The 25,463-nt window shown below is 54.8% G+C and overlaps 1 protein-coding gene across 1 annotated transcript in view; it reads left to right on the top strand.

Moving 5' to 3' along the window:
- Positions 1 to 25,463, top strand: part of MYO18B (myosin XVIIIB) — a 185,259-nt gene that overhangs the window by 5,112 nt on the left and 154,684 nt on the right. Inside the window, exons 4-12 of the mRNA XM_015426416.1 lie at positions 2,625 to 2,858; positions 2,951 to 3,460; positions 4,966 to 5,047; positions 6,127 to 6,239; positions 8,186 to 8,362; positions 12,506 to 12,704; positions 13,947 to 14,089; positions 15,140 to 15,240; positions 19,003 to 19,066. Of these exons, the coding sequence (XP_015281902.1) occupies positions 2,625 to 2,858; positions 2,951 to 3,460; positions 4,966 to 5,047; positions 6,127 to 6,239; positions 8,186 to 8,362; positions 12,506 to 12,704; positions 13,947 to 14,089; positions 15,140 to 15,240; positions 19,003 to 19,066 (1,623 nt within the window). The remainder of the gene's footprint in view (positions 1 to 2,624; positions 2,859 to 2,950; positions 3,461 to 4,965; positions 5,048 to 6,126; positions 6,240 to 8,185; positions 8,363 to 12,505; positions 12,705 to 13,946; positions 14,090 to 15,139; positions 15,241 to 19,002; positions 19,067 to 25,463) is intronic.

Below are 25,463 nucleotides of genomic sequence, written 5' to 3'. Positions count from 1 at the left end.
GCTATAAGTTTCTGTGTGTCCATGCACACCTTTTTCAGATACAAAAGCTTTGTTGCTCTTAAAGGTGCCACTGGACTCAAACTTTATATAGGCCTGTCATGGAAAATCCGGGAGCGCATAAATATAAAAACGCTAAAGCAAAATCCAATGGATATCGTCACCTTATGTGAATTTTCAGAATTATCATTCTGTTTTGAAGATACATTGGCCGACTAAACTCACAGTGATAAACTATTATGTATGACACATGAGTAACCTGCTGGCTGGACTACTGTAACTTGCTGTATCTGGGACTGCCCCCGGAGGGGGTGTGGAATCCTGTTGTTGGTCCAGAATGCAGGAGGCACACCAGTTTCTGGTATTCACCACACACGCATAAATGCCACTGCTTACTGCTTACTGATACGTTGTAGACCGAAGTTCTGGTGCTGATGTGTTCAAAGCCATTCACCATTTTGGCCCAGCACACCTAATAGAGTGTGTTCTCCCTCATGCACCATCCTACCTGCTAAGAGCTGCCACTGGCAATCTTTTGGTGGTTTCCAACTAACAACTTGCCATGCCAAACTGGCTTTCTTGGTGTTGGCCCCAGTCTATGGAACAAGCTTCTTGTCACGATTCTCATAGAGGAGAGCTCTCTATTTATGGCCACTAGATACAATGAATAAAGAAAATTTTCCATGTCCAGAGCCAGAAAACCTTTGAATCCCAGAGCCAGGAGGCAGCATCAGGGGAAGGCCTCAACCCCTCTGCCTTGTTGTTGGCCCTCCAGGGGAACTGGTTGGCCACTGTGTGAGGCAGGATGCTGGACTGGATGGACCCTCCCTGGTCTGACCCAGCAGGGCTCTTCTGATGTTCTTCTCTGGGGAAGGCCTCAGCCTCTCTGCCCTATTGTGGGACCTCCAGAGGAACTGGTTGGCCACTGAGTGAGACAGGAGGCTGGACTAGATGGACCCTCAGTGGTCTGATCCAGCAGGGCTCTTCTGAGGTTCTTATCAGGGGAAGGCCTCGGCCTCTCTGCCCTGTTGTGGGTCCTTCAGAGGAGCTGGTTGGCCACTGTGTGAGGCAGGATGATGGACTAGATGGACCCTCACTGGTCTGATCCAGCAGGGCTCTTCTGATGTTCATATTAGGGGAAGGCCTCAGCCTCTCTGCCCTGCTGTTGGCCCTCCAGAGGAACTGGCTGGCCACTGTGTGAAACAGGATGCTGGACTAGATGGACCCTCACTGGTCTGACCCAGCAGGGCTCTTCTGATGTTCTTCTCCGGGGAAGGCCTCAGCCTCGACCTCCGTGCCCTGTTGTTGGCCCTCCAGGGGAACTGGTTGGCCACTGTGTGAGGCAGGATGCTGGACTAGATGGACCCTCACTGCTCTGGTCCAGCAGGGCTCTTCTGAGGTTCTTATGATTCCTTGGTGCTGGACTTTAGTGCTTTAAGCCAAACCTGAAGATTAACTCATTGATTCACTCGGGCCTGCAGCTTAATTTTTATCTGCTGAAGAGTTTAGGTGAATTGATTTGAGTCTTGAGGCACCTAAAAGACTTAACAAAAACAGATCAAATTTTTTTCAAATGAATAAATAGGATTAGCCACAGTATCAGATAAAATAAATATATAAATAAATAAAAATAAATCAGATGGCTACATGACAAGCAGTCATTAGAGAACCAGTCCAGAACCTTTGCCCTGTAGAGGCAGGGTACTGAAACAGGTTACAGAGGAAGGTCTTTGCCAGCCTTCAGCCAGTCTTGGGGGAGGTTCACTGGGGGAGGGAGGGCAGCTATTCAGGAGCAGCCACCGAAAAGGCTTTGCCTGTGGGAACCGAACTGGCCACTGAAATTTCCCAAGAGGCATAAAAGTGTGAATGGGGAACCTGCGGCCTGAGAATTACTTGGCACCAGTGCTCCCTCTAAGTCTTGTGGAGTCTTGTGAGCAAAAATTCTACTTTGTGAGCTGCTGGCATTAAAGCTGTGAGCGAGCGATTTGGCTGCTGCATAAATTAGACCGATGTCCCACAAGCCGCTGCTCCACCCTCGCTCTTCCCTTTCCCTCAATTGTATGTGTCAATTTCCCACTATTTGCTGCACGGCCACATTTTGCCCCACAGCTTCGCCCGATTTCCCCTGCGTCTACTCAATCCTGTTTTTTGAGGATTGAGTAGATGTGGGGGAAATCAAACGAAGCTGCGGGGCGAAATGCGGCCGTGCAGCAAATAGTGGGAAATGGACACATACAATCCGGGGAAAGGGAAGCGCGAGGGCGGAGCAGTGGCTTGTGGGAAATCGGTCTGAGTTTGCTCTGGAGCCATCTTTCCTGAGCCAAGACAAAAATGTGTGAGCCGGAGGCTAAAAAACTGTGAGCCAGTTCACACTAACTCAGCTTAGAGGGAACACTGCTTGGCACATGAATGCGGTCCTGGGAGCTGCGACTGGCTCCTGCTTCCCCCCTTTTCCGGGTGGCCAGGTCAAGCTTCCCTCTGCCAAGTGCGAGGTGACCCCCCCCGGGCAACTGAGTCCCACCCTTTGGGCTCAGCCTGCCCCCCCTTTTGGGTTCTGTTCTCTCTTGGGGGGAGGGCACAGCTTGGCCACCGTGGTCCTAACTTCTCTGAACCTTTTGTTTTGCCAGCCTCCGGGGAAGCAGGTCGAGGGAACCGTCCAGCAGTTTGTGACCAAAGACGCCAACATCATGCAGGTGGGGAAGGACGTGGCCGGCCGGGGGGAGCTGCCGCAGGGGCGGCTGAATGGCGAGAAGCCCGCGGGGGGCGGCATGGCCGAGATCCAGGAGAGGAAGCCCTTGCCTTCCAAGACAGCCCCCCCAAGAAGCAATGCCAAGCAGCCGGGGCCGCCTGCCGCTGAATCGGTACCAGCTGCTCCCAAAGCAGGGCAGCAAACAAACCCCGACGTCTCCCCGGCCCCTCACGTTCCTGCCCCACAGCCAAATAAAAACACCAGCTCCGGGGATGCCCAGGCTGCCGCAGGTCTGTCGCACAACACCACAGAGGCGGTGAAGAAAAGCAGCTTGCCCTGGAGCAAGTGCTTGGAACGCCCCAGGAAAGAGAGCGGGACACAGAAGGCCAAGGAAGAGCCCCTCCCGAGCAAGCCGGGCAGCAAGGAGAAGGTGGCAGAAGAAAAGGGGAAAGAGCCCGAGAGAAACCGGCGGGGGGAAAGCCGGTAGAAGCCAAGGAGAAGCCAGGGAAGCAGGTGGGAGAAGCCAGGCAGGAACCAGCGGCAGCAGCTGGGAAAGGCTCCTCGGAGGCAAAGGAGAAGCCGGGAGGAAGCGGGAAAGGGCCAGGAGAACTCCGGGAGAAGGCCCCTCAAGGCGGAGGAGAAAGGAAGAAGCCAGAGCCAGTCCTGGGAGGAACGGCAGGCGGATCAGGAGGGGAAAGGAAGGAGAAAGCAGCCGAAACCAAGGAGGTGACGACAGGAGGAGGAGGACTTGAGGGAGGCAACGCTTGTGACCAGGTGAGGCTGGCTGGTATCTTTGCTGGACTCAGGCGGCATCCTTGGCCTGGGAAGGCCTGCACGGGACACCCCTGCTCTGGGGCCAGGGAAGAGCTCTCTCCATGTGCACCCGGGCAGTCCCTCCCGTCTGTGGGACACACTCAGAGTTCCCGAAAAGCACAAAGTTAGCTCCAAGATCCCGTTTCCTCCCACCCTCCCTCCAAGGGGCTTCAAGGGATGATGTGTCTCACCATTCCCCCGTGAGGTCACCAGAGCGGCTTTGGCGCTTTGCTCAGAGAGAGAGAGACCTGGACCCAGCTCCCCCTGCCCCTCACGGGCTTGATCACTGTCTCTTCGGAGTGGCCCCAGGAAGCCAAAGGCCACCGCATGGAGCTGGTTCGGTGTGGAGCAGAGGGCAATGATCCCAGCCCAAGCAGGCCCGGGGCAGCAGGCAGTGGGGGGGGAGCAGTTCTGGAGGGAGGCTTGGGGGAGGCAAGTCCTTACCTGATGGAGCATCTTCCAGGCGCCCTGGAACCCAGAGAGCCAGCGGTGGAGGAGCATGTTGGTGGGGGTTGGCATCCAATTGAGAGCCAGTTTGGTGTCGTGGCTAAGTGCGCGGACTCTAATCTGGGAGAACCGGGTTTGATTCCCCACGCCTCCACTCACAGCTGCTGGATGACCTTGGGCAAGCCATAGTTCTCTCTGAGCTTTTCTCTCAAGAGCAGTCCTCGAAAGAGCTCTTTCAGCCCCGCCTACCTCACAGGGTGCCTGTTGTGGGGAGGGGAAGGGAAAGGAGTCAGTAAGCCGCTCCGAGACACCTTCGGGTAGTGAAGGGCGGAGGATAAATCCAATCTCCTCCTCCTCCTCCTCCTCCTCTTCTTCAATTGCCCTGGCAGTCCCACTGGACCCTCTCTCACTGCCGGCACCCCCTCTGGGCCGTTGCTCCGGGCCTGGTTCCCTCCTGCCACTATTCGCAGGGGTTCACAGAACCAAACAAGGACCCACGGTAAGTAGGAAAACCAACATACAACCAGTACCGTGCACAGATGATTATAACATACCATAAATAATTTTATATTTTTTAAAAAAAATATTTTTACAATAGGAAGACACGAGCACATGTTATAAAGAGACTCTAAGGAGTCCTCCCTTTTGAAACTTTTATTTAACAGAGGAGGACTATTATTAAAGGTTGTACAATAGCTTTTGAGATTCTTGGAGATGATTTTTGGTATTTTTGATTAAGATGATTTATTATATATGTAGAAATTACTGTAAAAATATTTTTCAGAAAATGTAAAATTGTTTATGATATGTTATAATCGTCTGTGCACGGTACTTGTTGTATGTCACTATTCGCAGGGGGGGAGCGGCTGGGTGGGGCTCCGGCAGCCACTAGACTCAGGAAGGCCCCGGAGCAGCAGGCCAGAGTCGGGGGGGGGGCTGAGAGAGGCAGAGGGGGAAGGCAGGCAGGCTCAGGGAGCCCCCCATTCACTGACTGGACTCTCCTCTCTTTCCCTTGCCAGGCGCCACCGGAGGAGGAGGATGAGGACGTGTGGTATGAAACAGAGAAGGTGTGGCTGGTCCAGAAGGAGGGATTCGCTCTCGGTAAGGCGGCTGCTGGGTTTGGCGTCAGGAGCCAGGAGGCGGTGGAAGCAGAGAGGGATGGCATAGGTGTTCCTTCGGGTGGTTGGGCGGGTGGGAATCAGTGTCCCCTCTAAGCCGAGTCAGTGTGAGCCAGCTCACCGTTTATTAGCCTCCGGCTCACACATTTCTGTCTCAGCCGGGGAAGGATGGGGGTCCAGAGCAAACCAATTTATGCAGCAGCCCAGTCGCTCACTCACGACTTTAATGCCCGTAGCTCACAAAGTAGGATTTTTGCTCCCAAGACTCCACGGCTTCGAGGGCGCGTTGGTGGGAATGTGAGTTTAACCAAAGTGTCTCCCCAAGCTGGGGGAGGGGGAGGTAAGATGGGGGAGAGGAACAAGGTCTAGCCAAGTCCAAGAGGCGCGGCTGACGCGTGGGACCATGCACTACAGAGCAAGGAGTGGGGAGAGAGATGATATCGCCGCTTATGGCCTACTCCAGAGTAGACCCTGTGAGAAAAAAGTAGTGTCGGTAACAGCTCTGGAGGTGGACAGGTTTTTTGTTCCTTCGTCGCCATGAGGAACTCCGGGCTTTGAACCTGGAGCCCTGTGGTTGGGTCTTGGGCATGATGCAGCGCTAGCCCCCGCGTTTGGCGGGCTGTGTGATTCTTCTGGGCTGGGAGGCCAGGCATAGAAATGGAGGGGGGGGTGTCGGACCTCTGGCAGCACAGGGGGCAGGCTGCAGACAGACATGCCCCCCCCCCAAGACTCTGAGCGGTTGTCATCTGGGTGCCGCTGCCTGTGGCCGGTCAGCCCGCTGGTGCTTCCAAGATCTGCCTGCTCCTCCGAGGGATCTGACTGGGGCTCAGCTCTTTGCATGGCCTGTGAGCTGGTGTGTGTGTGTGTGTGTGAGAGAGAGAGAGAGAAAGGCCTTCTCTTGCCCTCCCCTCCCCTTGAGGTCTTTGCACCAGGGGGAGGGGGGAGGCCAGCTACTGAGGATCCAGGGCCTGCTCTGCTCAGTCTGGGCCTCCCTTTCGGTGACTGACATCCTTGAGGGAAAGACGCCGGCTTCTTACCGTGCTGTCGCTCTTGTTCTTACAGCTACCCAGCTCAAGCCAGATGTTGGGACTCCAGAGCTACCTCAAGGGAGAGTCCGGGTCCGAGTGGAAGCAGACGGCTCCGTCATCGAGGTGGATGAAGAAAACGTCCACAGAGTGAGTGCGGATCCCTCCTCCATCTCCCGGCAGACCTCTTGTGGTTCCTCAACACTCCCGTGCAGTGTGTGTGTGTGTGTGTGGGGGGGGGATTCCGCTCCGCTGCGCTCATCCTGGAACTGCTAGCTTTTCTGCAAGCCTCTTTCTTGAGCACTTGGAGATAGATCCAGATGGGTGGCCACATTAGTTAGGCAGTAGAAAAGAGCCAGAGTCCAGGAACACCTGAAAGACTGACACAATGTGTGGCAGGCAGTGTTCCCTCTAAGCTGAGTTAGTGTGAGCCAGCTCACAGTTTTTTAGCCTCCGGCTCCACACTTTTTGTCTCAGCTCAGGAAGGAGGGCTCCAGAGCAAACTAATTTATGCAGGAGCCAAATCGCTCACTCACAACTTTCATGCCAGTAGCTCACAAAGTACAATTTTTGCTCACAAGACTCCACAGCTTAGAGGGAACATTGGTGGCAGGGTAGGGGCTTTCATGAGTATCTAAAGAAGTGAGCCGTGGTTCACAAAAGCTCCTCCCCTGCCACGTATCTCCTTAGTCTTTCAGGTGCTACTGGACTCCTGCTAATTTCTGTGGCTGATGACCACTTGCAAACTCTTGATAGGCAGCGCTCCATGCCATGTGCACAGAATGCATTCATACTCACACACATACACACACAGACACGGGTCCCTGCCTGCCGTCTCCCTGCCGGTCCTCATCCTTTCCCAGTTGGAGGGGGCATGCTCAAGCCACTGGCTCTTGGAACAGAGAGTTTAAATAGGAGGAGGGATGTTTTGGAGAGCAAAGGTCTCGCTTCAAGCTGTAAAGGCCGCCCCCCCTCCCCACCATGCCTGGCTTATCCCCTCCCCATTGGAAGGGCAGGATTTTCTTGAAAGAAAATGTCTCCTCCCTGTCTTGGTGAATGATGTAGCGGCCTTCCTACTTACATGAGAAGAGCGGGGCAAGGACATTTCCCATCCCTTCAAGCTCTAAGCAGCACACCCAGAGCTGTTACCAGCCGGCTGGCTACCCATGCGCCCTCTAAACTGTGGAGTCTTGTGAGTAAAATTCTACTTTGTGAGCTACTGGCATTAAGGTTGTGAGCGAGAGATTGGGCTACTACATAAATGAGTTTGCTCTGGAGCCCTCCTTCTTGAGTTAAGGCAAAACTGTGTGAGCCGGTGGCTAAAAAACTGTGAGATAGCTCACAGGGGTCATTGCGTAGAAAAAGAGGTGCAGGGGCTCATTAGCATAGCTCATTAGCATAACTCATTTGCATATGCCACACCCCCTGACATCACCGGAAGTGTGTCAGAAGGCAACACCCACCACTCAGGCTCCACTGGACTGTTTTGGATTGCTAGCTATTGGGGGGGGGGGACGCGCAGATCTGTCCTCGCAGAGGAAGGAGAGCTTGTACCTGAATAAAACTTGGTCTTAAAGGTGCCACGGGACTGTTTTGGACCGTGGGGGGGGGGGCTCTGCAACTTACCTGGCTGCTTCTTGCTCTGACTGAGGGCTGCTGGGAGCAGAGGGTGGGGCTTGTTGCATGTGCCCGCCCCCTGGGCTCTTTACTGCCAGAGCTCTGCTCCTGTGCGCTCCTGCAGGAAGTGACCCCTGGCTCACACTAACTCAGCTTAGAGGGAACACTGCTGGCTACCTATGGCCGGGCACCCTGTCACACACGCCCTCAAAAACCCTGCTCCCTCCTGGCTTGTGAGCCGGACAGCCCTTTGAGAGGTGGCCTCGAGAGGAAATGAGCACCACCGTGGCCCCACCGCTCTCGTCTGAGACCCTTTTGTGCCTCGGCTCGGCCAAGCGAAGGCTCCTCCCCAGGACCTGCTTGGGCACCTCTCCCGTGCCCCATCTTCCAGTGGGGGTGTGTGAAGGCAGGGCGGGGGTCGGGGCAAGGGCAACGTTGCCAGGGCTCATTTTGTGGCTTGCATCTCTCCACCGTGACAGACCAATCCTTCCAGGTTCGACTACGCCGAAGACCTGGCCTCCCTGATCTCTCTGAATGAGTCGAGTGTCCTCCACACCCTCCAGCACCGGTACCAGTCACAGCTGCCCTACACCTACGCCGGCACCAACTTGATAGCCATCCAGCCTGGCTCCTCTGCAACCAGCTCCTCAAAGAAGGTAGGGAGGGGGGGGGGGGGGGGAGAGTACAAAGAGGGGAGGGGGGGGGGGGGTGAGAGAGAGAGAGAGAGAGAGAGAGAGAGAGAGAGAGAGAGAGAGAGACCTCCTGTTTCTGAGCGGCTCTGGGAATCTGGGAAGGGGGGGTCCCTTAATGAATGCAAAGCAAGCTCTGCAGAGAAGCCTCTGCCTCACTTGGGGAGGCAGCCATTGCTTGAGAAAGTAGCCTGTCCCGCTGTGATGCGGAGCGGGGCCCTTGCTCACCCGTCACATTCCTCGTGTGGAGTCCTGGGCAGGGCAAGGGCGCCCCGGGTTCAGATCCCTCCAGGAGGAACACAAGAACATAAGAGAGAAGCCAGTGTTGGATCAGGCCAGTGGCCCCTCCAGTCCAACACTCTGTGTCCCACAGTGGCCAGAAATACCAGGGGCCATCAGGAGGTCCAGCAGTGGGGCCAGGACACCAGGAGCCCTCCCACTGTTGCCCCCCCCCAAGCACAAGAAGACAGAGCATCCCTTGCCCCAGACCGAGAGTTCCTATCTATACCTTGTGGCTAAGAGCCACTGATGAATCTCTGCTACATATGTTTAAGAACATAAGAGAGAAGCCAGTGTTGGATGAGACCAGTGGCCCCCCAGTCCAACACTCTGTGTCACACAAGGGCCAAAAAGACCAGGCCCCCCCCCCCAAGCACCAAGAAGACAGAGCATCACTTGCCCCAACCTGAGAGTTCCTATCTATACCTTGTGGCTCATAGCCACTGATGAATCTCTGCTACATATGCTTAAGAACATAAAAACATAAGAGAGAAGCCAGTGTTGGATCAGGCCAAGGCCCCCCCCAGTCCAACACTCTGTGTCACACAGTGGCCAAAAAGACCAGGTGCCCTCAGGAGGTCCAGCAGTGGGGACGGGGCACTAGAAGCCCTCACACACTTGCCCCCCCCCCACCAAGCACCAAGAAGACAGAGCATCACTTGCCCCAACCTGAGAGTTCCTATCTATACCTTGTGGCTCATAGCCACTGATGAATCTCTGCTACATATGCTTAAGAACATAAAAACATAAGAGAGAAGCCAGTGTTGGATCAGGCCAAGGGCCCCTCCACTCCAACACTCTGTGTCACACAGTGGCCAAAAATACCAGGTGCCCTCAGGAGGTCCAGCAGTGGGGCCAGGACACTAGAAGCCTTCCCACTGTTCCCCCCCAAGCACCAAGAACACAGAGCATCCCTTGCCCCAGACGGAGAGTTCCTATCTAGACCTTGTGCTTCGGGTGGCTGAAGAAGTTCAGCATATCCCTAAGGAAAACTCTTTGGCTTCCCTCAAAATCCCTCCCGTGGGGGGAATCCGGACATTCGCTCTGGGTCTCGCTGCCGGCCAAACTTTGGTGGCCCACGGCAGCAGTGGCAGCGAGAACCGGAGCCAGATGCATTTCCGCCTGGGCGCCGGAAGCAATTCTAGGGGAGAGCACTCCTGCTCACTTCAGGGCGTGGGCCATAGGGATGCCAACTCTGGGTTGGGGAAACCCCGGAGATTTGGGGGCAGGCCCTGAGGAGGCCAGGGTCTGGGGGAGGGAAGGACCCCGGCAGGTGGCCGCTTGCTCTCTGTCGCCTGGAGATCAGCTGCCATTTTGGGAGATCTCCCGCCCCCACCTGGAGGTGGGCCACCCGAGTGTTGAGATGCTCGGCTGCACATCCGAGACCCGTCCTGCCACTGAGGGCAAAGAAGATACTCTGGCATGGCAAACTGCTTTGGAGCAAAAGATGCAGAGCTGCTAAGAGGGTCGATCTGTGCCATGCGAGGCAGACTAGGAACAGAAGGCAGAAGAAGAAGGCTGGGCTGTTGTCTTAAATTTGGGGGGGTGTAGGGATGCCAGCCTCCAGGTGGGACCTGGGGATCCCCTGGAATTCCAGCTCCTCCCCAGACTACAGAGATCAGTTGTTCCCCTGGAGAAAAGGGCTGCTTTGGAGGGTGGGCTCTATATAGGACTGTACCCCCCCCCCGCGCTGAGGTCCCTCCCCTCCCCAAACCCTGTGTTTCCCAGGCTCCACCCCCAAAGTTTCCAGGAATTTCCCGACCTGGATCTAGCAGCTCTGCCCCCCAGCCCTCACTGGTGGTCGGGGGGGGGGTTGTGATGGCAGAGGCATCCTCTCCGCCTCTAGGATCCTTCTCTTCCCGAGTGCTCTCCTCGCTTTTGGTTTAATTGGTGCCAGTTTTCTCCCGGGCCTGGTTCGGCACAGGCTGTTCCGAGGCGCAGGGCTGGTGGAACCCACAAGCTCACTCCGTGGGAGGGGAGAGCTTCGGAAACGACCCGGCCGGCAGTGTGCGTTCCGATGCTCTGAGGCTCAGTCGCTTCCTGGTGAACGTCAGCCTGGAGGGACAAGAAGCATCACCTGGCGCTTGCCTCGTGGGACAAGGAAGCGACTTTGCACTCCGGAGCAGGCCGGTCTCTGCTGGAGCTGCCTGCCAGGCTTCTCAGAATGCCCACCAGGTGGCGCCAGAGGGTCATCCATCTGGGAAAGGGGCTTGGCAAAAACACCTGGCTTCTGCCACCCACAGCTGGGAGACCAGCAGTCCTTCCCAGAGGTCTGGAGGTGTGATGATGGGAGAGCCCTTCCTGGGAGCTGCAGTGGGCCCAGTGGGAGCCCTGTTCATTGGCTTTGTTGTAAGCCGTCTGAGGCCTTTTTTAATGGAGAAGCGTCAGACCGTCTAAGCAGCATAATAAGGAAATGGCTTCTTGGACTACGGAAGCGCGCCAGGAGGGCAGCAGTGTGTGTTGTCTTGTCCTGGGCTTCTCTCACCCTGATCATGAGAACAGGTCTGGCATGAGGCCCTGATGGGGTGGCCAGCGCTGGACTGGGAGATTCCAGGAGATTTTCTTTTTTTGGGGGGGGGTGCAGTTTGGGGAGGGGAGGGACCTCAGCCAGGGTGCAGTGCCATACGGAGCCCACCCTCCTCCAAAGCAGCCCTTTTCTCCAGGGGAACCACCTCCTGAAGGTTGAATGCCAAAAACAACATCCGCAACAAAAGTAACGAAGAGTCATAGAATCATAGAATTGTAGAATGTTAGAGTTGGAAGGGACCTTGCAGGTCATCTAGTCCAACCCCCTGCACTCTGCAGGTGCACAGCCGAAAGAGAGCCCTACAGCCCTACAACATACCCAAAGGATGGTCGTCCAGCCTCCGCTTGGAAACGTCCAGCGAAGGAGCCTCCACCACTTCCCAAGGCAGACTGTTCCACTGCTCAACCACTCTGACAGTTAGGAAGTTTCTCCTGATATTCAGTCGGTATATCAACTCCCTGGTAATTTCCACCCATTAGATCTAGTCTTGCAATCCAGAGCAAGAGAGAATAGATCTGCCCCATCTTCTACATGACAGCCCTTCAAATACTTGAGGACTGTAATCATGTCCCCTCTAAGCCTTCTCTTTCCCAGGCTGAACATACCCAACTCTTTCAGCCTTTCCTCGTAAGACTTGGATTCCAACCCTCTCACCATCCTGGTTGCCCTCTTCTGGACACGCTCGAGCTTGTCAACATCCTTCCTAAAATGTGGTGCCCAATAAAGATAAGTTGCAAAAATGTCAATAAAGAGTGAATAAAGATAAGTTGCAAAAATGTTTACTGTAGTAATTCTGTAAATTTCTTCTATAATCACTGTAGAATTACTACAGTAAACATTTTTGCAGCTTATCTTTCTTGACTCTTCGTTGTTTTTGTCGCGGATGTTGTTTGTGGCATTCCACATCCTCCCGTGATCTCTCGTTCTTGGCTTCTGCCTCCTGGAGGCTGGCAACTCTCACCCCGCGAGGCTGAAGGCCGAGCAAGACACGGCCATCTCTGCTGGGCTGCCACAAGGACAATTCCCTACCAGGTGAAGGTAGCTCAGAAAGTCTGCAAGGGCCAGATCCCACTCTGCTTTTTCAAGTGCCAAAAGAGATGCCAGGTGTGTGTGTGTGTGTGTGGTTGTTTCAGGCCTGGGGGGGGCGAGAGTGCCTTGGGGCATTTTAACGTGGCTTTGAAATGGCGTGGTGGCGTCCTTGTGGCAGCCCTGAGGCCGCTGTCGCACGTCTAGTTGGGCCCGGAGAGTATTGGCCCCAGCGACATTTGCTGCCGCCGCTCAGGTAGTGTCTTTCCCGTCCGCAGGCATTCAAAGGGAAGCGGGACGGGATGCCCCCGCACATCTTCTCTGTGGCACAGAGAGCGTACTGGACCATGCTGATGCAGCGGCAGGACCAGACCATCCTGCCCTTGGGCCGGAGCGGGGCCGGCAAGACCAGCTGCTGCCTGCAGGCCCTGGAGTACCTGGTGGCCACTGCGGGCAGCCTGGACAACCGCGTCACAGGTATGCACGGCCACCCACCGTGGGGGCGCAGCAGGCGGGCTGGAGCTGGACTTCTGGGAGGGGCTCCGGTAGCAGTCTGGCCACAACGTCCTGTCATCCTCAGACTGTAGAACTGAAAATGCCTCCCTCACTAGTAGGTCCTCCATTGCCTTGGGCTGGTCAGGATAATGGCAGCCCCCCCCTCTGCTGCCGCCATTACACGGCTCGCAGTTTGGTGTCGTGGTTAAGTGTGTGGACTCTCATCTGGGAGAACCGGGTTTGAGTCCCCACTCCTCCTCCACATGCAGCTGCTGGAGTGACATTGGGTCAGTCACAAGTTCTCTCAGAGCTGTTCTCTCAAGGGCACTTTCTGTCAGAGCTCTCTCAGCCCCACCTGCCTCACAGCCAGGGTGTCTGTTGTGGGGAGGGGAGGGGAAAGGAGTTTGTAAGCCGCTCTGAGACTCCTTTGGGTAGTGAAGGGTGGGATATAAATCCAGTCTCCTCCTCCTCTTCTTCTCCTCCTCCTCCTTGTCTCACATGGTGGTGGGGAAGAAGAGTGGGCAGGATCGGGTGAGAAACATGTTATTAAATACTGGGTTCAAGAGGCATTACAGTGAACAGCTCTACTTTATGAAGTGATTTCAGGAACACTACAAGACAGACTCCAGGGCTGCCTCCCTGTTTCAATAGTATGCAAGCGCCACACCCCAAACACACCCCACTCCCAACGATAGGCTATTTACATAACACAACTTCCCTATTGGTCCCCTTCATAAGAACATAAGAGAAGCCAGTGTTGGATCAGGCCAGTGGCCCATCCAGTCCAACACTCTGTGTCACACAGTGGCCAGAAATACCAGGGGCCATCAGGAGGTCCAGCAGTGGGGCCAGGACACCAGGAGCCCTCCCACTGTTGCCCCTCCCCCCCAAGCACCAAGAATACAGAGCATCACTTGCCCCAGCCTGAGAGTTCCTCTCTATACCTTGTGGCTAATAGCCAGTGATGGACCTCTGCTCCAGATGCTTATCCAATTCCCTCTTGATTCCCTCCAGAATCCTGGCAAGCTATTGTTCCGGAGCAACAAGCTCAGACAGCCTGGGATACTAACCCAGGGATGACCCAGGCTCAGTACACTACACATGTGCTCCTCCCGGCAAATGTTTCTGAGGCTTCTGCGCATTGCTGGGGGGGTGGGGGTGGGGGTGGGAGATCGGTGTGTTTGGCTCCTTTCCTGACCCCCCCCCCATTGTTGGGTTTTGCAGTGGAGAAGATCCAGGCCATGTTCACGGTGCTCAAAGCCTTTGGGACGGTCTCCAGCGGCCACAGCCCAGCTGCCACCCGCTTCTCGATGGTCGTGGCCCTGGATTTCAGCGCCACGGGCCGGATCACGGCTGCTCACCTGCAGGTGATGGTGCTGGCCCACAACTGTGCCTCCCTCCGTCGGGGTGTGTGTGTGAGGCCAGGCGTGGGGAGGGGGAGCCTCCCGTGGCGAAAGGGGACTGGTGGTCTTGCCAGGGCTCTTTGGAAAGGGATCTCTGGAGGCGTTGTTGGCCTTTGACTGGGCATTTCTTCTTTTGTCCTTGAGTCTCCCTCCGAGAGAGTCTCCCAGAGAAGGGGCACAGGGGTGGGTGACCTGTGCTCGTGGTTCTCCGTGCATTCCTCGGCCACCCCCCAGGCTCTGGTGCAGAGAGGTTCCTGCCCCAAGGAGCTTACAGCCTCGGTGTTGCCGAGGGCAGGGCAATCACGGGGAGGAGGGGAGAGCAAGGTGAAGGTGGGTGGAGCTTGTTGCTCCTGCCACCACTTCCCAGTCTGGGCCAGGATTGCCAACCTCCAGGTGGGGCCTGGAGATCCAGAATTACAATCTCCAGGTTGTAGAAATCACTCCCCCTGGAGAAAAGGGCTGCTTTGGAGGGTGGGCTCTGCCTCTCCGAGGCCCCTCCCCTCCCTAAACCCCTCCCTCCACAGGCTCCAGCGCTAAATCTCCAGGAATTTCACAGCCCAGAGGTGGCAACCCTGATCTGGAGGGTGGGGGGGATGAGGATGAAGGGCTTCACCTAAAGGCTTCCTGGGGGGGGGGGTTGCTTGGAGGGAAGAGGGAGAGGGGCCGGCGTGCGGGAGGGAGTTACAGGTGTGCCGGCAAGACCCTCCTCCTGTATTGTGACTGGGCTGGCCTGGGGTGTGGGGGTCTGAGGGCTTCGCAGAACTCTTCATCAGGCACAACAAAGAGTTTTGTGTAGCTGGGAAGCCCGCAGCTGCCTAAGCCAGTCCAAAACTCACTCTTTCACTTGGGACTGCACAACAGCAGCAGCAGCGCACTGAACTCCGGGGCCTGAGAGCAGGCAGCCCTTGAAGCCCTGAGCCCCGGGTGTGAGCCTGCCACTGCGGCCTCTGCTGTTGGGCTGCCGGCTCCGGAGCACGCACACACTCACTTCCTCCCCGTCTCTCATCTGTCCAGACCATGCTGCTGGAGAGGATCCGGGTGGCGCAGCAGCCGGAGGGCGAGAGCAACTTCAGCATCTTCTCCCAAATGCTGGCAGGGCTGGATTTGGATCAGAGGTACGGCCACAAAGGCAGCTGGTGTGTGTGTGTGCGTGTGTGTGGGGGGGTGATGGGATACACACTCTTTGCTGGGTGGTTTTGGTGCAGACAGGAGGAGATGTTGTGCCACTAGAAGGGCTGTGGCTCAGGGGCAGGGCACCCGCCCACCATGCAGAAGGTGCCGGTTTCAGTCCCCAGCTGCGGCACCTCCCGCTAAAAGGGTCAGGCTGTAGGTGACGAGCAAGGCGTTGCCACTCGGAGGAGGCAGAACTGAGCCGGAGAGACCGAGGGCCTGATCCAGGCAAAGGCAGCTTCGTGTGGGCACGCGTCCAGTGCCGCTGCAGGCCCCAGCGTCTTTCCAGTCCTTCTGGAAGTCCAGCGGTGGGGCACGATGGTGACTTGTCAACCCAGGCTGTAAACGCATGTAAGCTGCTCTTGTACATGGAGGTGCCACTGAGCTGGCTACCCGCACAAACACACGAAGCTGCCTTATGCAGAATCAGACCGTCGGTCTGTCCAGGTGGGTACCGTCTACTCAGACTGGCAGCAGCTCTCCAGGGTCTCAAGCAGAGGAAGGTCTTTCCCATCACCTACTGCCCGGCCCTTTCAACTGAAGATGCCAAGGACTGGACCTGGGACCTTTGGCATGCCAAGCAGAGACTCTGCCCCTGAGCCACGCCCCTCCTCAGTGAGCCATAAAAGCTCTTACTCCTCTGTTAAGCTAAATAAGCACGTAGTGGTGATCACCTCTCGGGGCAGGGGGTGCTCTTGCAGGGAGATGTACTTGCTTTTCGTCTCTGCTTCACTGGGTGAACCGGGGCTTTGGGATGAGAGGAAACAGCTCCATTTACAGGACGCTTGTGGAGCCAGGGTGTTAAAGACTGGGCTCTAGACGCATTGCAGCAAAACTACAAGACAAGACCCCAGAACCTCAGCTCTGTTTAATAGCATTCAGTCGCCACCCCCAAACCCCCCCCCCCCACTCCCAGTGATAGGCTATTTACAAAACATTACTACTTGATTGGTTTCTTCCAGAGTCCTGGTCAGCTATTGTTCTTGTGCTCCAAGCTCAGCCAGTCTGTGGGGTGGTTCAGTCAGGGATGATTCAATCCCAATGCTTAACACAGGGGATCTTCTTTCTTTCTCAACTGGAAAACTCTGAGCAGCGTCTCAGTCGACTTTCACAGAGAAGGGCCAACTGTAAGTTTTTGCAGAAGCCGTAGAAACAAGGAGCGTGTGAGCCGGCACAATGCACACCAGGTACTGCCTGGGAGTCACCATCCGTTGGATGGTGACGGTGCTCCGCTTTGCCAGCAGAGGGGGCAGGAAAGCCGAGAAATGCCTGGGTAGGGCTGGTTGAAGCCTCTGGCAGAATCCCACGCTGGAGCCTGGCTTGCAACTTGGAGCAGGAAATTGCTCGGAGCTGCTTGGAGAAAAGGGTGTGCTAGGCTTGGCGAGAGAGGCGGCGAGCAGTGCTGGCGCGCCTGGCGCTGGGGATCCTCCGAGAAGCAGCAAGTGTTCTGGGGAGGGGGATCCAGGGGGCTGGACCCATGGCTGCTTCCACCTGGCCCCTTCCTGGCCTGATTTAATAGGGTTTGGGAGCAGCGATAGGCCAGGAGAAACCAGCTGGCGACTCTTCTGCCCTCCCCGCTTTCTTTTCTAAGGCAAATATGCAAAGGTCAGCCGCGTTTGCAGTGCCGTTCCAAGCCAAGGTCGGATCCCGGGGCCTCTTTGCCTAGGGGCAGTTGCCCACCTGTGGCTTTCTGTGCCACCGGGTGGGGAGGATGGCATCTGTGAGTGGACAGTGCCTCTAGCATCATGTGTGAATGGGCTTGCGCCGGTTGTGCCATGAGCCATTCCAATTCACTCTGCTGCCCTTCGAGAAATGAAACAGAAGCCCAGGGGCACCCTAAAGACTAACAACACTGTTTCTGGCCGGAGCTTTCACGGGTCAGAGCCCACTCTTCAGATGTCCGTAGAGAGCAACTCTGTCTAGTGCAGGGGTGTCAAACATAAGGCCCGAGGGCCGGAACAGACCCATCTAGGGCTCTTACCTGGCCCACAAGCAACTGGTATTTATGGAAATGGTACTGGTATGTATGGAAATGTAAGGTAGGCCAGTCTGGTGCAGTGGTTAAGTGCGCGGACTCTAATCTGGGAAAACCGGGTTTCATTCCCCACTCCTCCACTTGCACCTGCTGGATGACCTTGGGCAAGCCATAGTTCTGGCACAGCCGTTCTTGAAAAAGAGCAGTTTCTGTCAGAGCTCTCTCAGCCCCACCTCCCTCACAGGGAGTCTGTTGTGGGGAGGGGAAGGGAAAGGAAAGGAATTCGTAAGCCGCTCTGAGACTCTGAGTGAAGGGTGGGGTATAAATCCAGTCTCCTTTTTATAGAACCCCTTGGAAAAAAACTAATTTTGCATGTGATTAAATGCATTTATTGGGGCTTCTGTGGGTTCCTCAGTAAAACAATTGCTTTCACTGCTAGAAATCAATTGCTTTTGTTTGTATTTTGAGTAAAAAACAATATTGTCAATTGGGTTTGCCTGTGTCCTTTATAAAGTTTATATCTCCGGTACCTGGCATTACATTTTATGGCACACGTGACGTGGCCCAGCCCGACAGAGTGACATTTATGTCAGATCTGGCCCTCGTAACAAATGAGTTCGACACCTTTGGTCTTTTAGTATTCCTGGGCTATGCGGCATGGGCAGCAATGAGGTCCCCGTGTGGGTTCTGTGGCAGCAGGACCTGCGTCCACCTCTGTGAAATCTGAGTCCCCTTTCTGTTCTCCGGGCCGGGCAGCACTCAGTGATTCTTTGCCGCAGGATATTGAAAACCCTCCTGACACAGCTGAGTTCGAGTCCAGGAGCACTTTTGAGGCCAACCAGATTTGGGGGTTATGCGCTTGTGAGGGCCTCGCCTCCCTTCCTCGGACACCCAGGAGGCTTTGACATCACGGGTCTGCTGGAAGGTGAACCTCAAGAGGGTGAATGGGGGAAACAGCCTTTCCCACAAGCTACCAACTCATGATGAGGAGCAATTTCTCCCCAGTCTGAACAGCTAAATTTGAGTTCCGTAGCACCTTAGAGGGGGGCTGCGATGGCTCAGAGGTTAAGATGCTGAACTGCAGACCGAAAGGTCTGTACTTCGGCAGTTCGAGACCCAAGTGTGCCGCATGACGGAGTGAGTGCCCGTCTCTAGTTCCAGCTCCTGCCAACCGAGCAGTTCGAAAGCAAGAAACTGCAAGTAGGTAAATAGGTACCACTTTGGTGGGAAGGTAACAGCGTTCCGTGCACCTTGTCCACATGACCACAGAAATGTCTTCGGACAGCGCTGGCTCTTCGGCTTGGAAACGGAGATGAGTACCGTCCCCTAGAGTTGGATTCGACTGGCTCTCGAGCAAGGGAAACCTTTACCTTTTTAGCACCTTAGAGACCAACGGGATTTTGGGGGTATCTGACAAAGGGAGGTCTTTGACTCTCAAAAGCTCATCCCCACCCCTCCGAAATCTTCTTGGTCCCTGGGGTGCACCTGGACTTGGATTGATCTGTTCTACGGCAGACCAGCACGGCTCCCCTCGAACAGAGCTCCACCCCGAGTGCCTGTTTCGCCCCCCCAGGGACCACCGTCCGCTCTGACCCTTCCTAGGGTCCCTCTTCTTGGGACCGGCTCCTCCTGGCCCAAGGGGGAGGGAGGGACCCCCCTGACCTGGCTCTTGGGGTAGCCTTGGGATCTGGTGGTGGCTGAATGTTGTCTTTTTTCACCTTTGTGTCTCCAGGACGACCCTGCATCTGCATCACATGGTGGACAGCAACGCTTTTGGCATTCACCCGTGCATGAAGGTAGGGAAGCTTAAAAGCCCATGTGGGTTGGCGGCTGGCAGGCAGGGTGATGTGACGCACAAGCAGAGCTGGGCCAGGATGCTGGCTGCATCGAAGGAGTGGGCTGGCTCCAAGCCTGAGGTGGGCACAGGCCAAGATAAACTCAAGCCAGAAGGAAGATACAAGTGTGGCAGAGAGCAGTGTGGTAGATAAAGTTCAGAGGAAGTATTGGGAACATAAGAACATAAGAGAAGCCAATGTTGGATCAGGCCAATGGCTCATCTAGTCCAACACTCTGTCACACAGTGGCCAGAAATACCAGGTGCCCTCAGGAGGTCCAGCAGTGAGGCCAGGAGGACACTAGGAGCCCTCCCGCTGTTGCCCCCCCCCAAGCACCAAGAATACGGAAGATCACTTGCCTGAGACTAAGAGTTCCTATCTATAACTTGTGGCTCATAGCCACTGATGGACCTCTGCTCCATATGTTTAAGAACATAAAAACATAAGAGAAGCCAATGTTGGATCAGGCCAGTTGCCCATCCAGTCCAACACTCTGTCACACCGTAGCCAAAAATACCAGGGGCCATCAGGAGGTCCAGTAGTGGGGCCAGAACACCAGAAGCCCTCCCACTATTGCCCCAACCCCAAGAATACAGAGCATCCCTTGCCGCAGACTGAGAGTTCCTATAAGAACATAAGAGAAGCCAATGCTGGATCAGGCCAGTGGCCCATCCAGTCCAACATTCTGTGTCACACAGTGGCCAAAAATACTAGGTGGCATCAGGAGGTCCAGCAGTGGGGCCAGGACACTAGGAGCCCTCCCACTGTTGCCCCCCCCCAAGCACCAAGAATACAGAGCATCCCCTGCCCCAGACGGAGAGTTCCTATCTATACCTTGTGGCTGATAGCCACCGATGGACCTCTGCACTGTATAAGAACATAAGAGAAGCCAATGTTGGATCAGGCCAGTGGCCCATCCAGTCCAACACTCTGTCACACAGTGGCCAAAAATACCAGGTGCCATCAGGAGGTCCAGCAGTGGGGACAGGACACCAGGAGCCCTCCCACTGTTGACCCCCCCAAGCACCAAGAAGACAGAGCATCCCCTGCCCCAGACTGAGAGTCCCTCTCTAGACCTTGTGGCTGATAGCCACCGATGGACCTCTGCACTGTATAAGAACATAAGAGAAGCCAATGTTGGATCAGGCCAGTGGCCTGGGGGTGGCGGGGTGGGCCTTGGAGCTGGCCTCGTCTCTTCTCGAGGCTCTGGCTTTCCTGGCAGGCTGTGGTCGGCCGGCTTTCTTTGTTTGGGGTCAGGAAGAGGCTCTGGCAGCAGGGGAGCCCTTTTAGGGGTCGTGTCCAAAGGCAGAGAGCTTGGACCGGCCGGCTGCCAAGTGCGCTTGATTCCAAGGGAGGCCAGATGGCTGCTTTGCTGTTCAGCGTCTGCTTGGAGGTGCCGGCCGGCTCCAAAGTGACCTTGTCCTTTGCACGGCTGCTCCCTAGCAGGGAGGAAAGGGGGGGACTGGGGACAGGAGCGTGGAGGAGGTGCCAGCCATCTCCCTGGCAAGCCCGCTGCTGGGCAGCCCTGGGCCACGGTTGCAAGATGACCTCCAAGACCCCCGTCGTGAAGGGAAGGGAAGGCTGCAGGCGGGTCTGTGGAGTGCAGCCTGCGAAGGCTGTTTGGAAGCGCCGTGTGTGCGCGCGTGGGCTGGCTGCGTCAAGCACGCCAGGTGCTCTGGAGTGTGGAATTGGGGGCGGCTGCACAGGCTTAATCAGGAGCAGAATGAATGGAGAGGGTCCTCCTCTGCACCAGGGCTGGATCCATTCCCCTTCTAGTTCTCTAAAGTCCTGCAGTACACTTTGGATTGGTACTCTTAGAAAAATGTACATTTAGCAGAGATTAAGTCAGCGGAGCAATGAATGAGAGTCTGAGACCGTGTGTATGTTTGAAAACAGAAAACTTTACTGGAAACTAACTTGGGAAGAAGGTGAACAGGATGCCAAATGAGAAACACTAGGTTCCTACGTGTTTACTGCTACAGGAATGGCGTCTCCTTCTCCAAACCAGAACCAAAGGAGGAAGGAGACCCCAATCTATTAAACAGCCAATACATTGATTTCCAGTCACAAGGCTAAAGGGTCAGGTCATTTTACTAAGACCTCCTACAAGATTCCCGGGCTTTTCTCACTTAGTAACAGATTGGGTCCTGCGGCACTCGGGTCTCGAACTGCCAAGCTACCGACCTTACCCAGCTCCTGCCAACCCAGCCGTTTGAAAGCGAGAAATTGCAAGTAGATAAATAGGTACCACTGCGGTAGGAAGGGAACAGCATTCCGTGCGCCTCGGCGTTTAGTCATGCCGGCCACATGACCACGGAAATGTCTTCGGACAGCGCTGGCTCTTTGGCTTGGAAACGGAGACGAGCGCCGCCTCCTAGAGTCAGATTCGACTGGCTTTCGATTGGGTACAGTAAACATGTGACTTCCTGTTGACCAACACAAACAAGGTTAACTCTATAGCTGGTGGTTAGCGTGGGGCACTCTGCAGTACTGGCCTGGATCAAGGAACGGAGTTGTTGTTGGGGGTGGATCAAGAAGAAGGGATTTATATTGTGGCTGTGCTCTGCTTGAGAAGTCCCCCCCCCCTGCCGTGTAGGCCAGAGGCGTGAAAGACCCGCATCCCGTAGGGCGAAAACTGTCTTCTGTGGGATATGGCTAAACCTGAGCTCAGTTCCTTTTCATGCTGCGACGTTTGTTTGTTTAATTATGGATGCATTTGGGGGCTGCTTTTCTCCCTGGAGGGACACAAAGGGGCTTATGAAATAAAGGTGCTTCCCCCCGCCCCCCGCCCCCCAATTACAGAAACAAATAGACAGAGTAAACAGCCAGATCTGGGCTGGTCCGGGCCTGCTAATCTGACCATCATGGCTCACTTGGACCCTCCTGAACACACGAAGCCGCCTTGTGCTTTGGCCCCCAGCGTCCTTCAGAGTCAGTCTTGTCCGCTCAGACTGGCCGAGTGGCTCTCCAGGGCCTCAGGCGGAGAAAGGTCTTCCCCATCACCCCCTGATGCATCCTTTCACTGGTGATGCCGGGAATTGGACCTGGGACCTTCTGTGCACCAATGCTCCCTCTACGCTGTGGAGTCTTGTGAGCAAAAATGCCACTTTGTGAGCTGGCGGCATCAAAGTGGTGAGTGAGAGGTTTGGCTGCTGCATCAATCAGTTTTGTTGGGTTTAAAAAAGAAAATTCGTATTTAGCAGAGATAATATAGCCCAGCAGAGTCTGAGTAAAATAATTCAGACTCAGAGTCCATGTGTGATTAAAATAGAAAGTTTTTACTACATTCTAGCATAGGGAAGGGTAACTGGGATGAAAATAACAACAGAGCTAAATTGGCTACATCCTTACACTACAAAAGACAAGACTAGAAGATGGTTATGGCTTCTCTTCTTCTTCTCCTTGAGAACAGCAAACAAAGACAGGAAGAGGAGCCATAAAATGCTAAAACACTTTGACACCTTAGTTCCAATCAAACTCCTAGATCAAGGAGAAGTTTCCCGGGCTTCCAGCATCTAAACTAACATTGGCTACATGGGAAACATGTGACTTCCTGTGAGCAACACAAACAAACATTTAACCCCAGATACACTGAGTGTTTTCAACTTGTAATATGCTCTGGAGCCATCCCTTCCTGAGCAAAGGCAGAAATGTGTGAGCCGGAGGCTAAAAACTGCGAGCTAACTCACTCTAACTCAGCTTAGAGGGAACACTGCCACTGAGCCATGGTCCTTCCCCCGAGGGATCAGGTTGCAAGCCCTGGGCTAAGAGCCACAGGCCTTTTGGCTCCTACCCGAGGGCCTGTGTCTCTGGCCCCCTCCTGGGTGAAACACCTGCAGGAAGAGGAGGAAAACACAGCCGGCCCAGGTGGGCCTCTGCTGATGCCCGCAAGATCTTCCTCGAGTCCCCCTCTGTTATAATCAAACGGGCTCACCTGCAAGGGGCTCGCTTACATCCTACGATATACGCCGCCCCTCCATGTGGACTTTCAGCAGACGTGTTCTGGGTAGGGGTGCCAACGTTGGGTTGCAGAGTTCCTGGAGATTTGGGAGTGGAGCCGAGGGAGGGTGGGTTTTGGGGAGGAGAGGGACGGCAGCAAGGTGTAATGCTATGGAATCCGCCTTCCAAGGGAGTCCTCTCCTCCAGGGAAACTGATTGCAAGATGGAGACGAGCTGTGATTCCATCTGTCCAGGCCCCACCTGGAAGGTTCTGGGAGTTCCCTGCAGGGCTCTTCATTCCCAGGCCTCTGAGCCTCCCCCCCCCATGTGGAGAGAAGGGGCCTAGCCTCCCTCGTGCCATTTTCCTGAGCTGAAACAACTCTGAGGAGCTGCTGTGTGCCCGCTGGGGAAAGTTCCGTGTGCTACATTAATTTTTCCCAGTGGGACAGACAGCGGTTCCCCAGGGCTGTTTCAGGTTGGGAAAACGGCACAGGGGGAAGGAGCAAGCCCCCCCCTCTATCTAACCCCCCCAAAAAACACCTGGGAATTAAGGTGCCAGCACGGAACGCCTGGTGTCTGATCCGGTGTCTTGGTCCACCAGCCTGATGTCCACCACACAGACTGTATAATGCGTGAAGCAGCCCCAATGCGCCCAGCTACCCGCAGGGAAGCAGGTGTGTCTTTCCTCATCCAGGCACTTAATTTGCACTCCCAGCTGCAGGCGAATGTGGAATTGGCCTCTCCGACTCCTGGGACTTGCAGTGGCAGTTTTCTCCTGCCCTGTGTAAACACTGGTTAGACCGCTCCCATTCAAAATAACTGTGGCATGAAGCTTTCAAAAATAACGTCCTCTCATTCCCCTCAATGTTGGAAAAAAATGTGGAGAAGTGGGAACATTTGCCCACTGTTGGTGGCAGTGTAGAAGCATCAGATCTTTTTGGCAAGACGTTCTAAACCAAATAAAACTAATCACAGGTTACAAAGTACCATTCGACCCAACTCTAATCTTTTTAGGCATCTGGAAATCAAAAACCAGACCAACGTTCAGTCACAATTTGATCACTAGCCTCATAGTGGCTGCTAAAACATCGATAGCCTCTAAATGGAAATCAGACAAGGCTCCAACACGTACCAACTGGCTAAACAAAGTTTGGGATCACCTTGTTTTAGAAACATCTGTCCTAAATCATCCAATTTTACGGGGAAATGGACTCCACTTATGGAATATATCTCAGCTTCGGACTCTCTACCCCAAAACTCAAATTACTAGACTACTAAACTTTACCTCTTTGACCATGCTGCAATGCCTAGTTCTGACATCGTTATGATATAATTAAATGGGACACACGCTATTACTTCTTTGCATTAGCTCACTTTTATATCTACCTAAACACAAGGGTTATCAGTACTAAACTGAGCTTGTTGACAACAAAGTAAAACCACTAGTACTATAATGCTTTGCAAACTATTTATGCTGTTTATGCTGTTCTGTAAGTTTAACACTACTGACTATTACTTACTTTGAGAAAAACTTAATAAAAATAATTTTTTTAAAAAAGTGTGGCACGAATCCGGAGTACAGACATGTAGATATTGGAGCACGGTGCCATCAAAGTGCTGCTCTTGCAGATGCCAGAGATTTGAAATCCAATTAAAGGTTGTTCTCACAAGTGGGGCTCCCCTTAGCTTTCGAGGGAGCCCCCTCACTTTGTTAGTGGGAAAGAGAGAGCAGAAAGAGAGGCGTTGGCCGTGCCGCCGTGTGTGCCGGCCGAGGCGGCCTTCCCTTGCCCTGCCCGCTGACTCAGCCAGAGCTCCTCGAGGGAATTGGGTGGGGGGCAGCCGGGGGCCTCTCTTGTCGGAAGGCCCTGAGAGAGTACTAAGAGGGGTGGGGGTGGGGGGTGGGCTTTTTTGGTCTGGAGGGAGCCGGCCCAGCTGGAGACGGAAATGGAGCACAGTCACCGGCAATGCTCCCTCTAAGCTGTGGGGTCTTGTGAGCAAAAATTCTACTTTGTGAGCTACTGGCATTAAGGTAGTGAGCGAGCGATTGGGCTCCTGCATAAATTAGTTTGCTCTGGAGCCGTCCTTCTTGAGCTAGGACAAAAATGTGTGAGCCGGAGGCTAAAAAACTGTGAGCTGGCTCACACTCACTCAGTTTAGAGGGAACACTGGTCACTGGGGCCTTCTGAGGCTGACAATCACAAAACACTGTAGGTGCTGCCAACCTCCGGGTGGGGCCTGGAGATCTCCCAGAATTACCACTGGCCTTCAGGCAAGAGAGGTCAGTCGCCCCTGGAGAAAAGGCCTGCTCCGGAGGGTCGGCGCTATGGCACTGCACCCCGCTAAGGCCCTCCCCACACCCCACCTTCCCCCGGGCTCCACCTCCAAATCTCCGGGACTTTCCCAACCCAGTTCTTTGAAA

Source organism: Gekko japonicus, unplaced genomic scaffold, assembly GCF_001447785.1.
Source record: "Gekko japonicus isolate JY-2015 unplaced genomic scaffold, Gekko_japonicus_V1.1 scaffold856, whole genome shotgun sequence".
In the NCBI taxonomy this organism is placed as follows: domain Eukaryota; kingdom Metazoa; phylum Chordata; class Lepidosauria; order Squamata; family Gekkonidae; genus Gekko; species Gekko japonicus.
This window is presented reverse-complemented; position numbering and strand designations above follow the sequence as displayed.